Raw genomic sequence first — 16450 nt, 5'->3', positions numbered from 1 at the left:
GCAAATTTATTAGAATACATACTTTGTAGGAAAAAAACTGCAGATCAAAGTTATACTACTTAAATTACTTTGAAGAACCAAAAACTGTAACAGAAATGAAGTTTCGATCTCAAGAATTACACATGTATATAAAAAAATTGATTTCAGGGCGCCTGGGTGGCTCAGTCAGTTAAGCGTCCGACTTCGGCTCAGGTCATGATGTCGCAGTCCGTGAGTTCGAGCCCCGTGTCGGGCTCTGTGCTGACAGCTCAGAGCCTGGAGCCTGTTTCAGATTCTGTGTCTCCCTCTCTCTGACCCTCCCCCATTAATGCTCTGTCTCTCTCTGTCTCAAAAATAAATAAACGTTAAAAAATAAATAAATAAACAAGCAAATAAATAAATAAATAAATTGATTTCAATGCTCTAAAGCTTTCTCTTCATGACCTCACACTGAAGTAGTCACCTTTAAGCACCGAGAATAAAAACTCAACAACATTGGCCTTATTTGTACCTAAAAGCAGACTTGTTATCTGGCCTTTAACCCTATTAAGTACTGTTAAAATATTAAAGAATATTACTTTCCTGATTTGGAATTCATTTTTTTTTCCTTTTCAGTACAAACTCATTTCCCTTTTATTAAAGTTCTAGTTACCATGACATCGTTTTGGTACTCAATAGAGGAAAACTTGTTCAAATAAAGTAATATGTTATTATCAGTATTTTCTATAATCAGGCAGCATTATGAATAAATCCTTGAGAAGCCATCCATGGGGTTTACACTTTGTCAAGGCCCAGCTCCTCTGGAATGCAGATTTCCAGTTCATTTAAAGCTGGTCTAAGTTCCTGGATGACACAGAGGTAGATTTCCTTATGAGGTTCTGCTCTGTCCTAACCTCTAGGATGTGATATGCACAGCAAAATCCTTTAGCTGTCTGCATGCTTGCAAAGCAGCATCAATGATTTTGGGTTCTGGAACCAGGTCATAGCCCACAAGCATGTTCATCCCTTTACTCAATTCGCAAGCATCAGTATCTGGCTTGTTGAAGTAGGTTACCCAGTGGGCATCAAACTCCTCATTTGTCTCATGTGACTCAGGGGAGTAGCAGTGAACTGACTAGACAGTGGCCCGTGACAGTGCAGCTAGGAACCAGGGCCCAGATCCAGGTACAGGAGGCCTCAAGGGCTGGCATAGGAGACTGTGGCTGTTGCAACAGAGTGGCCCTCAGCATGACGGCAACGGTGGCACACAGCCTAAGCTGGAATTCATTTCATTTACTCATTTATTCACTGATTTTTTAAAAAGTCTTATTAAACACTCACTTTGTGCAAAATGTAAAACACAGCCCCTAACTTCAGAGAGATGACAGTCTAATAAAACAGCATTAAGAAGATACATATGAGGTACTAAAGGAGTTACTGTCCTGTTTCCTGTTTTTGAGAGGGTAAAAGGGACAACTGGGGAAGAAACAAGAAAAGCCTCTGGAAAAAAATTTATCCTAGTGTTCCTTACGTCCCTTAGAACAATCGAGAACTATAAACATCAATTCACACTGCCAGCATAGCAGTGTTCCAGGAAATAATGCCAATATTACATTCTTTAACCTACAAGCTAACAATGTGAACAGTTACCATACAAATTGCTCCTTTTGCCTTTTCTCAGGCCTACGACTCTAGTTAAACTGTAACATGTGAGGGCAAAAGAAATATAGTCTTTACTTTGTATTCTCCAAGTGCTCACATAATAATACAGTATCGATATCACATGTACCTACACAGGAAAGAGAGTCAAAGAAAAAAGAACATTTAAAAAGGAAGAAGGGGTATGTAATGAATAACGAAAAGAAAGAAAAAAGTACATACTAGTCATTAACTAATGCCAAGTCCAATTTAGATCAAACTTGCAATTTTGGAGCATTATTGACATTGGTGGATTGAATACAGGTTCTGGAAAGTGTTCAATACACAAACGTGAATATAACATTTATTTGGTAGGGCAGTACTTTGCCACTGAATGTTTGCTACATGAATACATTTTTGTTTTTTTTATGTCAATAAGCCTGGGTCTAATGATGCTTAGATTTGAATTCTTGGGTAGGACAGGTAAAGGAATTATATTGTTAGTATCCTTAGTGCTATTATTGATAATAATCTTAGCAGACTTTTATATAACTAAAGAAAACAGTTATTAAAACTTTTTTTTTCCAGTCTTCACCTCATGAAATAAAGACACACTCCAGTGTTCTCAAGAAAGTTGACCATTGTTTTCGTCTCTAGGTTTTATTTTTTTATTATTTATCAATTTGCTAAAAACAGTAACAAAAAGCCTTTTGTAAATAGTTTTACTACAATTTTTTGTTGTTACTCATTCTTTTAAAGAATTAACATTTGACTGACTTGACAAAATCTAAGTTCCTATTCATTAATCTATTCACTTATGCAGTAAGTATTTATTGAGTGCCTACTCCTTGCCAAGAATCATTTGGCAGGAACCAGTACACATAACAACAAGCAAGAAATGCCTGCTTTCACGGAGCTTACACTGAAATAAAAAAAGAGTAGCGATAAACAAGTAAGAAATACACAGTGCATTAGATAGTTATAATGTGAAGAAAAATAAAGCACAATAAAGTAGATAAAACTGTGGGGGTAGGGTTGAGGGACAGTTAAATGACATAGAGTGATCAAGGATGAAAGCTCTATTCATAAATTGAGTTCTGAATACAAATCTGAAGGAAGTTAAGGAGAAAATTACGCAGTCTTCTTAAGGGACAGTCCTTTAGGAAAGGAGAATAGGAAGTAAAAACACATTTTCAGATAAGTGCTTGAAATGTTTGAAGGCAACAAAGTTAATTAGAATGCAGGCTGGGGTTGGGGGTAGGTAGGTAGCAAATGGGGGAGTAGAAAACAAGGCTTGGAGCGGTAATAAGGGCATCAGAGGGCTCTGTAGACTACTATAAGGACTCTGGCTTTTATTGAGTAAAATGAAAAGCCAATGCAAAGTTTCAAGCAGTAAAGTGCAATGATCTGACCTTCATGGTAAAAGAAGTATTAGGCTGCTCAAGTGAGAACAGACTGAAGTAATTTTAGAAGGTGTGAGATCAGCCAAAACATTATAACCAAGGTGAAAGGTGAGGGTGGCTAGGACTAATTTGGTGACAGAAATAATGAGGAATAGTCAAGACCACTGCATATATTTTGAAGGCAGAGTCAACAGAACGTGATGTTGGAAGGGCAGTCAACGATAACTCCAGAAGTCTTTGACGAGAACAAATGGAAGGATGAAGTTAGCATTTACTAAATTCAGAAGGGATGTGTGGAGGATGTGCAATCAGCAGTTCAGTTTTACACATGTGAATTTTGAGATGCCTATTAGAAATTCAATTAAAGATGATAAGACAGATGTAAGTCTCAAGTTCAGGAAAGAAGTATTGGCTGCAGATAAAAATCTGGGTGTCAGGGGCGCCTGGGTGGCACAGTCGGTTAAGCGTCCGACTTCAGCCAGGTCACGATCTTGCGGTCTGTGAGTTCGAGCCCCGCGTCGGGCTCTGGGCTGATGGCTCGGAGCCTGTTTCTGATTCTGTGTCTCCCTCTCTCTCTGACCCTCCCCCGCTCATGCTCTGTCTCTCTCTGTCCCAAAAATAAATAAAAAACGTTGAAAAAAAAATTAAAAAAAAAAAAAAATCTGGGTGTCAGTTTTCAGATGCTGTCAATTAGAAAGTGAGCATGGCACAAGAGGAAAGATACCCAAGGACTGAGTATTTAAGCATTTCAGCATGTAGAGAGGTCAGAAACATGAGGCAAGGAGGCTGAGAAAAGCAGTCAATCAGGTAGGAGGGGAATCAGAAAAGTGCAATACTTTGAACTCAAGTGAAGAAATATTTAAAGAAGGAGGGGGTAATCAAGTGAGTCAAAAACTGAGGCTGAGGAAGAAGAGAACTGACCCCTAGACTTAATAATACAAAGCTCACCGATGTCCTTGCCAAGAGTGGTTTTATAACAGCCATGACAAAGCCCTGAGTGGATGGGTTCAAGACAAAATGAGAAGAGAAGAACTGGAGACAGCATAAACAATGTTCTGGAAAAGTTATGCTGTTAAAGGAAGCAGAGATATAGGGAAGTAGCTGGAAAGAGATATGAGAGATAAGGAAAGGGTCTGGGTTTTTTTTTAGTTGTTGTTGTTGTTGCTTTAAAGAAGGAAGACACAACATATTTGATTGCTAACAGAAATGATTCAGTAACAGGAAAAATATGATGCAGAAAAGAGTATGAGTTCTTTAGTAGGCAAAGAAATAATAAAAAATAGTATACAAATGGCAAGGATGAATTTAAGAAACAAAACAAATGAGCAAAGGGAAAGAGAGACAGACAGATTCTCTCTCTTTTATTTTAGAAACAGACTCTTCACTTTTAGAGAACTGATGGTTACTAGAGAGGAGGTGGGTGGAGGGATGAGTTAAATAGGTAATGGGGATTAAGGAGTATACTTGCTGTGATGAACACTGGGTGTTGTATGGAAGTGTTGAATCACTATATTGTACACCTGAAACTAATATGCATGTTAACTAACTGGAATTTAAATAAAAACCTTAAAAAAATGGAAGGTTTTGATGGGGGGGTGGAAGGGAGGGGAGGGTGGATGATGGGTATTGAGGCGGGAACCTTTTGGGATGAGCACTGGGTGTTGTATGGAAACCAATTTGACAATAAATTTCATATATTTAAAAAAAAAAAAAAGGAAGGTTTGACTCAGATCATACCAGAGACAGATCACTCAAAGTAACAGATGAAAAGCAGATATTTATAAACAGATATGACTGACTGCAAGTAGTGGTAGTGAGAGCCTGGGAAAATTTTCTTCCAATTGCTTCTATTTTCTCAGTAAAAGAGGAAGCAAGGTCATTTGCTTGAAGTGGAAAACAAGAAGGTAAGAAATAACCATCTAGAAAGTGGGAGAGTAATTAGACTGAGGAAATAGAATAGGATGGCCAGAAGGTGCTCACTTGACATTATTAGTTATAAGTGTAAAGTGAGACCAGTCAGAATAGTTGTATGCTTTCTCCAACCACATTCCACTGCCCAAGTTCAGGCACAAAAGAGATGGAGAGTTGGATTTCACAAAGTTAGTTTTTGCTAGGTAATTTGTCATAGTGAAAGACAAGGGCAAGAGAGGTGAGGCTTTGTAAATTATAATGAAAGAATATGGATTTTAAGCCAAAACAGGAAAATAAAAATGAAGAGAGGGACACTGAAAAAAAAACAACTAGTAAAACCCATATATCCAAATAGGACAAAGAAGTTGTGGAGGTACAGTCCTTGAGGAATAAGCTGGAAAGACAGGAAGTAATGGTAAGTCATGGGATGCTTATAATTGAGACTATGGAAGAGTTGCTATTATCAACAATGATAAACGTGATGGTATGACTACAGGTGAGAGTTCTAAGGGTGGTGGACAAAATCACTGAAAGAGAACAAATAAAAGACTGTGTACTATTGGAAGGATCATTGTTTTGGATACTGAAATCACCAAGAATTAAGACAGTGTTGGGAAGAGTGACAGGGAGTCAAGTGTTAAACTTTTCAAAAAATGAGGGTCTACAGATGAACCTAACATAGAGGGTTAACAGGTGTATAGTCTGGCAGGAAAAGCCTCAGAAACCTTTGGGGGGTAGTTAGGGAGCAGGGGAGACTCTTGCAGTGAGAAGCAAGGAAAACACTTCCCTCATCCTAGTTCTAGACCCAGCGGTATTAAGGGATTAGAGAGAAAATAGTCACTATGTAAGAAAGTTGTACAATAGTGTGTGCAGGGACAAGCCAGGTTTTAGAGCAAAAAAGGTGAAGAGGTGTAGAACACAGGGATTTTGCTGATAATGTGCAACAGGAGGGCTTTCTGGAAGAGTTCAGGGAGGTATGCAGAGGGTGGGGGTCAGATTAGGTTATGACCAGAGGGAAAAGTCTGGAGTCCAGGGCTTCTGGTGATTATAGAAGAGGAATAAAAGATATGATGGAAATGGTCCATTAGGCCTAGATAAATGTTATACTGAAGGGCAGAAGGGAGGGAGGAAAGGAAGGAAGAGGGAAGGAAGAAAAAAAAACTGGTATGCCACTTATATTGCCCCCCAGCCACAAATTCGCCCTCCATTGTCCTCCTTGTGAGAAGAAAGTGGACAATATAAACACGTCTTCTCTGCTTGCTATCATGATGTTAAGCTTTGTCAGCAATGTTGGAAGGACAATGCAGAAGAAAACAGCCTCTATTCCTGATTAGCATGCTTCCTTTCTTCTTGTTCCTGCTGCATGTGGGACACACAGTGACATTTACCCTGTGGGCAGCTGCCAGGATCATTCTGCTGGTGCCCCTGCCAGCTTCCCTGTGAACTTTAGCAGCAACCCCAAGGCCAGCTTCCCACCAAATTCTGCTGGTGACCCAACTGGCACCCCAGCCTACTACCCAAAGAGTTCAGCAACCTCTGGCAACTCCCACCCGCACTCCAAAAGGCTTCCCAGAAGATTCAACAATCCTTCAAGCAGCTCCCCAGTACATTCCACTGGCGCTCTAGGCAGGTTCCCGGGAGCTTCATCAGCTCTACAGTGGACAGTTTCATGTCTGCCAGCCTCGGCCTGTGGCACGTCAGTGAACTCCACCATCCAGTGGTTTATAGCCACACCACAACCAATAAAATTTGAATCTCAGCCTTAAGGATGGGACTGGGGAGATCTTCCAAAGTCTATTCCTTCTTTGGGTACTCTGTCTCAGCCCTAGGAAGAGTGCCTGCTTCCTATGATCTGCTATTCCTATATTCTTTAGAGTTCTTTATCCCTTAAAGTTCATTCCCTAAAAATAGTTACTGATTATTTACATTAAACTTCCCTTGATAAAATTATTACGTTTTTTCTCCTGACTGGATGCTGACTTACACAAGTTATTTGAAGACTAACTTACAATAATCATTTGAACTACCTTATGACAGATTTTAACCAAAGTGACTGATGATCCCTACCATGAAGTTTATCTTACAGCAATGTGTTCACATGTGCCTAAACACATATATATGTATGTATGTATGTATGTACATATGTATGTATGCATACAGGTGCATATGTAGTCCAAAACAAAACAGGTTTCATATGCCAAAGCATGCAGCTATTGACATGAAGAAAAATGACAAATTCCTGCAACTAACACTGTGTTCTTAGGCATGTCACCTAAATGCTATAGGCCTTAATTTTTTCAGATGAAATATTACCAAGTAGGGGTGCCTGGTGGCTCAGTTGGTTAAGTGCCAACTCTTGATTTTGGTTCAGGTCATGATCTTACAGTCATGAAATCGAGCCTGCTTAAGATTCTCTTTCCCTTTCCCTCTGCCTCTCTCCCATGCACGTGGCGGGGGGGGGGGGGGGGGGGAGGGGGCAGCATGTGCTCTCTCTTGCTCTCTCCCCCAGAAAAAAATATATATTTATAATTAAATACTACAAAGCAGACTATACAGTAACATTCCTTCCAGCTCTATGATTTTGATTTATTTATCTGATTGTGAATTCTCAAATACAAATTTTTCCCACATTTTCAACAAGTGTATTACATGTACTTATTTTAGGCACAAAAACAAATGCTCTGCTCAGGTTGTTCAAAAGTGATTTCACAGATAACATCACTTTCTCTTTATTGCACCAACTACTTAATATATCTACTTCATGTTTCCTTGTGATTTTGGTAAGTCTTCCTAGTTTTAGAAGACTGATGAAGCCGGGAATAGCAATGTTCTTTAGTAACTTAATGAAAACAATCCTATAAGTATCAAGATAACTGAATTGAGCTGCAATAAAAAAAAAAGATCAAATTTAATTTGTTACTAACACAGTTTGTAATATGATCATACCTGTTTATGTTTTTGAAGTGGTTTCTTTTCATGTAATTTTTTATCTCCAAATTTCTTATATGTTAAAGGTACTCCGTATTTAGCGGCAGGCTTTGTAATTTTCTGAGCAGACACAACAGAAGCCAAGCTTTGTCCTGAAGCTGGTCTTTTAGCTACATGGAAAGATACAAAGAGTTTTTTCTAGAGTTCTTTATATCAAATCTTTACTTTCAAAATTCTTCAAGATAGCACTTTTTCATTTTTACCATCATTGACAACATTTGAGACTTTTCGTTAAACATCTTATTCACGCCTTAGCACATGTCAATGCCTTCATTATAAACTATTTGATTCTAAAGCCACTTTTTGGAAAAAAAAAATCAAAAGGCCACACATCTCTAAGATATTAAAAATTTCATATTAAAAAAAAAAGCATATCCCTAAAATTGACTGTGAGTGATGACTGTATAAATCTGTGAATATACTAAAAAACACTGAATTATATACTGTAAATAGGTAATTGAAAGGTACAGAATAATTAACAAAGCTGTTAAAAATGTTTTTAAAAGAACACTTACTGTTTTAGAAATTACTTTCAAAATTAGCACATAAACTTTAAGAGTAACTATTAAACACTAACACCATCATTTTGAGCAACATTAACACTTTCTTCATCTATATAATCTGAACAATACAGACCTACAGAAGAACAAAGACTTTAAAACAATTATTATAGCTCAGGGTCTAGTGGAATGGGTACCTTTATACACTAATGGTGGGAATATAAAATGGTGAAACTTTCTGGAGGGGAATCTGTATCAAGAATAAGGTTTATGGACTGCTTTTAAAGAAATAATCAGAAGAGATATATAAAAAGGGTAAGTACTACAGCAATAATGAATTCAATTACTACTGAAACCTAGACAAGGTGAAGTCAATCTTAGAACAATAATAAATTCAAGAAAAATGTTTAAATTGAAGAAATTTAGAGGAAAGTCTACTATTTATGTCTCTCAGAGACATTAGGAACTAAGAAAAGTGAAAGCAACAATTTCCCTCTGAGAGTTCAACGGTGAGATCAAATCAGAACACATATATACAACATCACAACACTGTAACTTGGCTAAATGTATTAACATAACCAAAGAAATACTATGTATACCAGTACACATACTGGCATACATACTGGAAAAGGAGATAAAGTCACAAAAGTGTAAAAATGAAGATTCCCAAGAGAAAAATATTGAATAGTTCCCATTCACACCCAGAAAAGAGGGAGAATTACATCACTGATTTGGTGGTACTTTTCAGGCTCAGTGGCAAGGCTACCAGCAGGATAAAGCTTAATATGGGGAGTTGGAGCCCACAAAGTATCTACAGGCCCGTCAGCAATACAACTCCTATTTGAGCCTCATGATATTAAACATTTCATTCATCCAACTGCTCTTACAACAAATTAACTTTCTAATTCCTATGTAGGCTTATCTACATGGAAAGAATGTGCTGACATGGAATATTTTGGTCTTTGTGACAATGAGGCTTTTTGATCAAGATGTGACTTCTCATGAGGCGTGACCTCCAGGAGAGACATGCTGATTCTGCTGTTTGTCTGTCTCTTGTGAATTTCGTTTAGAGTGAATTGATTTCCCAGGGACTGACAGTCTCTGCACCCTGAGAAGATGAGTCTAAGTGTCTTTAGGAAGAGGTAAATATTGCTGGCCTTCCTAAGAACACACTGCCATCCCACTTCCAGCTTCCATGGGCTCAGTTTTATAATACAGTATTTTTTTCTAGTAACTGACTCAAACTCAAAATGGAGACACACAAAGCATTATGTTTGAAAAACAATATACTCTTCAAATCTTACATAACTTCCACTGACTTTAGAAATCCATTCTGGTATCATTCTATGAAGAAGAAATACAGTGTCCTTTGCATACAAATATACGTACACATAGTACATAACCATACCCACAATCTTATAAATATTCTGCTGCTGTTGGCCACATTTAAAAGAAAATTATCCTTGGTAAGGTACCCAACTTCATATTAACTTACTTTTTAAAAATTTTAGAATATGAAGTATTTCTCAAAGAAACATATATTACATAAAGATGTACACCTAAGACATTTTACAACATTCTACAACAATCTTAGAACAACAGCTAAGAAGGACAATTTCAAGATAGATTTCATTAAATAAGGCAGACAAGAAATGGAAATTTTGTTATTAATTCATCAGGAAGTGTTATATATTGTCATCTCTCAAAAATAATTTAAAGATGCATTTCCCCTGAATTAAAGTTATCTACAATTATCCCAACTTATTATACCTACGTATATCTCTAATACAATTAGAGAGAATTACTAATTAGCATTAGTGTATTAATTACTGCAAACATACCTGTTTGGACTCACATTAATTTCACTTACCTGGTATAGGCTGCACTCCAAACTTGGAAAATGTTTTTAGACAAAATTCTTCTGCTATAAGCTTAGATTGAAAGAGGACAAAGAAAAAGTTAGAAAAGATGTTAAGTTGCCAAAACAAGAAACCTATCCATTAATCAGATTACATTTTCTCCCTTTTTCAGTCACAAATATGCTATCAGATAAACTATACTTACTAAACCTAAGTAACCCATTCACCAAATTCATCTCATGCTAATTCCCTTCCACTCTTACAAAATTCTTACATAATTCAACATCTATCTCTTTTTACTATTACTAAAATACTCTAATACTTATTCCCTAGCATTCATGAGCATATTTTGAGAACCAAAAATCACATTTCCTGGAGTCATTTTCTCTCACTAAATTTTTTTCCCTCTTTAAGTGGAAAACGATGATGTCAACAAAGATTTAACTCAATTTTCAGTCTGTTTTGTTTCTTACTGGGTGGGGTAGGGGAGAGCAAGTGAATAATTTTCTCTTTAAGAGAAATGAGGCCTCCTGGAGAAAACAGTCCCACAGTAGCAGTGGAACAGAAGCTCCAACAGGCAAAAAAAACATGACTGAGATGGTCATCTGTCCCATTAAGGATTCCCATATAGCAGTTTTCAATCTCATACTGGCAGAAATGGCACCACTGGGGACGTAGTCAATAGTGGAAATCCTCAGGCTCTCCCACCTCAGAATCACTAAAATAGAAATTGTAGCAATGGGACCTACCAATGTCTTCCAAATGATTTTTTATGTATGCTGAACCTTGAGAACCACTTCACCAAAAGATAAATTAAATTAAGTGAAGATCTGGTTCATAGGCAATTCAGAGCAACTGTGTAAATATATATTCTCTTCTGAACATTTGCATTTTTTCCCTTCCTTTTTCATAGAAAAAAAATGGGTGACTTACGAACTCCAACTTGCCCCAAACTGGGCAAGTTTCTTTCACTGCTTGAATGTGGGTTTTACTTTTTTGTGTGAATGCAATATGAACTAAGAGATGTGGCATACATAATCTGAGAAGATTCTGAAATCTCTATGCTGTGCTATCCAACATAGTTGCCACCCATATGTAGTTATTTAGATTAACAATTTAAATAAATACAACTTAAAATTCAACCCATTGGTCACATTAGGCACATCTTAACTCTTTAATAACCACATATGGCTGGTGGCTACAATAATGGACAATGTATATATAAAATACTCCATCACAGAAAGCACTGCTGGACAGCACCTATACTCCTAATGAAGTAGAGTTTAACCATGATTTGTCAAGCTTCTTCCAGGGTGTGCAAGATTGAGAATTAAGTCCTATTAAACCTTGGCTGATGGTAGATAGAGAAGTAAGAAGAGATTAAAAAAAAAAAACACTACAGAATATTATTGTAGTTCATATAAAAAAGCTCTTAAATTGTTTCAAAGTTTAAGCCATAAAACATGTATTATAAACTTTCTCACTAGAATACTGAACTAGTGATATATAGCAGAAAAGAGACCTTAGGAATCAAAGAAGAGCTTTCATGAAAAATGAAATCTAAGTGATATCTAAATAGCAACAAGAAGCTATACATATACTAAACACATACTATCCAATATTCTACTTGTTAATAATCATAATCTGCTTTTTTTTTTCTTTCCATATTATAAATCTTGACATACTAGGCTTGAATATTTTCTTTCATTGCTGGCTAGTTGAATTCTAGTGCTTGACACTGTATGTCCTAACCACTGGTTTTGGGATGGGGTGGGGTGGGGGTGGGGGGAAACTGCAGCAAGATTCAATGAAGTAGTTGCAAAAAGCAATAGGATATCGCATCATAAATCATCCTTGAAAATGTTATTTATAACAAAGTAGTATTATAAGACACCTACATTTCAGAGATTCTTGCTATATCCTATATAAGTAACCTTCAATCTACACATTTTAACTGGCTTTCTTGATTACTAATGTATTCTCCTTGTAGGAATAGTTAAATCCACACCTGTTTTCTGAAAATTATTTGTTCACACAGATGCTCTATTAAGCCAGAGAATATGGATAGTTATCTCATGAGTACATAAAAGTAATAAAACTAGGGGTGCCTGGGTGGCTCAGTCGGTTAAGCATCCGACTCTTGGTTTTGGCTGGGGTCATAATCTCATGGTTTGTGAGTTTGAGCCCCACCATCAGCCTCGTGTTCACAGTGTGGAGGCTGCTTGGGATTCTCTCTCTCCCTCTTTCTCTGCCCCTCTCTCGCTCTGTCTCAAAATAAATAAATAAACTTATTTTAAAAAAAGGCAATAAGGGGTGCCTGGGTGGTTCAGTTGGTTGAGCATCTGACTTCTGCTCAGGTCATGATCTCACAGCTTATGGGTTCAAGCCCCACATCAGGCCTTGCGCTAACAATGCAGGGCCTGCTTCAGATTCTCTGTCTCCCTCTCTCTCTTCTCCTCCCTTTCTCAGGCACACACACACTCTCTCTCTCTCTAAAATAAACTTAAAAAATTTTTTTAATTAAGAAAAATGTAATAAAACTATGACTTTGCTAGATATGTGATTTACAGAAGATTTTAACAGGCACCTGGGTGGCTCAGTCAGTTAAGCATCTCACTCAATTCAGCTCAGGTCATCTCACAGTTCATGACATCAAGCCCCACCATCTGGTTCTGCACTGAAAGTGTGCAGCCTGCTTGGGATTCTCTCTGCCACTCCCCCAGTTATGCACCCCCCCAACAAATAAATAAGCATTAAAAAAAAAAAGAGTTTAACAGTGGTCATTTATAACATAGGCCATACGAATACTTAATATAAAATAATTGCAGTTTCAGGAAATTATATCAATAACCTGTGCTAATTGATTTGATATAAATATTTAACAAATCCCATCAAATTAAAATTTTAGTTCAACTCAGAAAGTATTTATTACGCATCTATATGTGAGTAATAGAGAAAAAAATCATGAGTCCACAATCTATTATACATACAAATGCCCACAGAACGGTTTCCAAGAATTATTAGAATATAATCATATAATTTGATACTAATATATTAGTATAATAAAACAATATATTGATGTTTTATATTGAATATATTGAGCACTTACTACATGCTAGACAGTAAGCAGTTTACATACATTATCATGTTTTTAATTCTTTAAAAAAATTAAAATTTTTTAAAATAACCACCTCATGATGCAGATATGTTTATAATCCCATTGTTTACAGGTCAGTAAAGTAAGACACAGAAAGGTTTAATAATTTTACAGTTAGAGACGGTTACCAGAAGGGAGGTAGGTGGGGGTGGGTGAAATAGGTGAAGTGATTAAGAGTACACCCATCTTGGGGCGCCTGGGTGGCTCAGTCGGTTAAGCGGCCGACTTCGGCCCAGGTCATGATCTCGCGGTCCGTGAGTTCGAGCCCCACGTCCGGCTCTGTGCTGACAGCTCAGAGCCTGGAGCCTGTTTAGGATTCTGTGTCTCCCTCTCTCTCTGACCCTCCCCCGTTCACGCTCTGTCTCTCTCTGTCTCCAAAATAAATAAACGTTAAAAAAAATATATATTAAAAAAAAAAGAGTACACCCATCTTGATGAGCACTATTGTACAGAATCATTGAATCGCTGTATCATACACATAAAATTAATAATAACACTGTGTGTGTTAACTATACTGGATTTAAATTTTTTTTTAATAATAAGTTTACAGCTAGAAACCCAAGAAGACAGAGAGTAGACAGGCAGCTGCCAGGAGTTGTGGAAGAGGGGAACAGGAGTTATTGGGCAATGAGTTTGTTCTACAAGGTGAAGAGCTGTGAAGATGAATGGTGGCACTAAATCAAAGTGAAAGTCTATTTAATACCACTAAACAGGGCACTCAATGATGCATTTTATGTTATGCACATTGTACCATGATAAAATAATTGGAAAATACAATAACAGAAACCTGAGACAGAGGGAGGGTTTTGTGATATGGTGATTTATATTAAGAAATAAATATTCGGTGTCCGGTTCCTGGCACACAGCTCCTAAAACTCTTAAAGTACCTAAGTGGTTAAGAATAAAGGTATCAAAATCCAAAAAGGATAAAGGTGTCTTTTGTTATGCCTAACAAACCCCTTTCTTTTATTTTTAATATTGTACTGCATTTTTTTTAAATTTTTTTAAATTAACTAAATCCAAATTAGTTAGCATATAATGCAACAATCATTTCAGGAGTAGATTCCTCAGTGCCCCTTACCCATTTAGCCCATCCCCCCTCCCACAACCCCTCCAGTAGCCCTCAGTTTGGTCTCCATATTTATGAGTCTCTTCTGTTTTGTCCCCCTCCCTGTTTTTATATTATTTTTGTTTCCCTTCCCTTATGTTCACCTATTTTGTCTCTTGAAGTCCTCATACGAGTGAAGTCATATGATTTTTGTCTTTCTCTGACTAATTTCATTTAGCATAATACCCTCCAGTTCCATCCACGTAGTTGCAAATGGCAAGATTTCATTCTTTTTGATTGCTGAGTAATACTCCATTGTATATATATACCACATCTTCTTTATCCATTCGTCCATCGATGGACATTTGGGCTCTGTCCATACTTTGGCTATTGTTGATAGTGCTGCTATAAACATGGGGGTGCATGTGTCCCTTCGAAACAGCATACCTTGGATAAATGCCTAGTAGTGCAATTGCTAGGTCATATGGTAGTTCTTTTTTTTTTTTTTTTTTTTCCTCATCACACTGTGCCACAAACACAAGAGACATTTATTTTATGCCACACTGGGGATTTTATGTTAACAAGGCATGTAGGATCCTACAGGGCAAACAGCATTGGAGAACATCATGAATGTGAAAGTACATGGAATGTTCACAGAACTTAAACATTGAATGGCTCATGAGTTTAATATAATACAGTTTCCTTTTTTTTTTTTTGCTGAAGCATAGGCTTCTGGTTTACAAATATAAATGTCACTGATCATATTACTTCAAGAAAATATCCTAAGTTTTCAATGAGGAGAAAGGGTAGTTCTATTTTTAGTCTATTTTAGTCTATTTTTAGTCTATTTTTTGAGGAACCTCCATACTGTTTTCCAGAGTGGCTGTACCAGCTTGCATTCCCACTAACAAGCCCCTTTCTTTTTTTTTTTTAAATGTATGAAATTTATTGTCAAATTGGTTTCCATACAACACCCAGTGCTCATCCCAAAAGATGCCCTCCTCAATACCCATCACCACCCTTCCTTCCCTCCCACCCCCCATCAACCCTCAGTTTGTTCTCATTTTTTAACAGTCTCTTATGCTTTGGCTCTCTCCCACTCTAACCTCTCTTTTTTCTTTTTTTTTCCTTCCCCTCCCCCATGGGTTTCTGTTAAGTTTCTCAGGATCCACATAAGAGTGAAACCATATGGTATCTGTCTTTCTCTGTATGGCTTATTTCACTTAGCATAACACTCTCCAGTTCCATCCACATTGCTACAAAGGGCCATATTTCATTCTTTCTCATTGCCACATAGTATTCCGTTGTGTATATAAACCACAATTTCTTTATCCATTCATCAGTTGATGGACATTTCGGCTCTTTCCATAATTTGGCTATTGTTGAGAGTGCTGCTATAAACATTGGGGTACAAGTGCCCCTATGCATCAGTACTCCTATATCCCTTAACAAGCCCCTTTCAAGTACACTTCAGAATTTATGTTAATGAGGTGACATCTAGAAAGCCCCTAAGAATGGAAGCTGATTGCCAGGGAAATCTGCCTCGTGATTAGAGTGTTGGAACTCTCATTCCTACTCCTCTCCGGGGGAGGAAAGGGACTAGAGGTTGAATCAAACACTAAGGGGCAATGATTTAATCAATCATGTCTACATAATAAAGCCTCCATAAAAAATCTGAACGACAGGATTCAGATAGCTTCTGTGTTGGTGACCATGCCAGCAGGGTGACACATCTGTTTCACTGAACAGAAGCTCCTGCACTCAGGACACTTTCAGACCTTTCCCTATGTATCCCTTCACCTGGCTGTTCATCTGTATCCTTTATAGTTAGTATTCCTTTACAATAAACTGGTAAACTTAAGTAAATATTTCTCTGAGTTCTGTGAACCACTCTAGTAACCAAACCAGAGGAGGGGGTTGTGGGAACCTCTGATTTATAGCTGGTCAGTCAAAAGCACAGGTGACAACGTGAACTTGCCATTGGCTTC

The 16450-nt window shown here is 37.4% G+C and overlaps 1 protein-coding gene across 8 annotated transcripts in view; it reads right to left on the bottom strand.

Annotated features, from left to right (window-relative positions):
* The window catches only part of NEK1 (NIMA related kinase 1), a 219655-nt gene that overhangs the window by 157803 nt on the left and 45402 nt on the right, over window positions 1–16450 (bottom strand). For all 8 annotated transcript variants that reach the window (XM_058720928.1, XM_058720926.1, XM_058720921.1 and 5 more), the window contains 2 exons: window positions 10269–10329; window positions 7857–8008 (listed from right to left, as the gene is read on the bottom strand). In XM_058720928.1, the coding sequence (XP_058576911.1) occupies window positions 7857–8008; window positions 10269–10329 (213 nt within the window). The remainder of the gene's footprint in view (window positions 1–7856; window positions 8009–10268; window positions 10330–16450) is intronic.

The sequence above is a fragment of the Neofelis nebulosa genome, chromosome 3 (assembly GCF_028018385.1).
Source record: "Neofelis nebulosa isolate mNeoNeb1 chromosome 3, mNeoNeb1.pri, whole genome shotgun sequence".
Taxonomy (NCBI): domain Eukaryota; kingdom Metazoa; phylum Chordata; class Mammalia; order Carnivora; family Felidae; genus Neofelis; species Neofelis nebulosa.
Note: the sequence above shows the minus strand (reverse complement) of the source record. Positions and strands in the feature narration are given on the sequence as shown.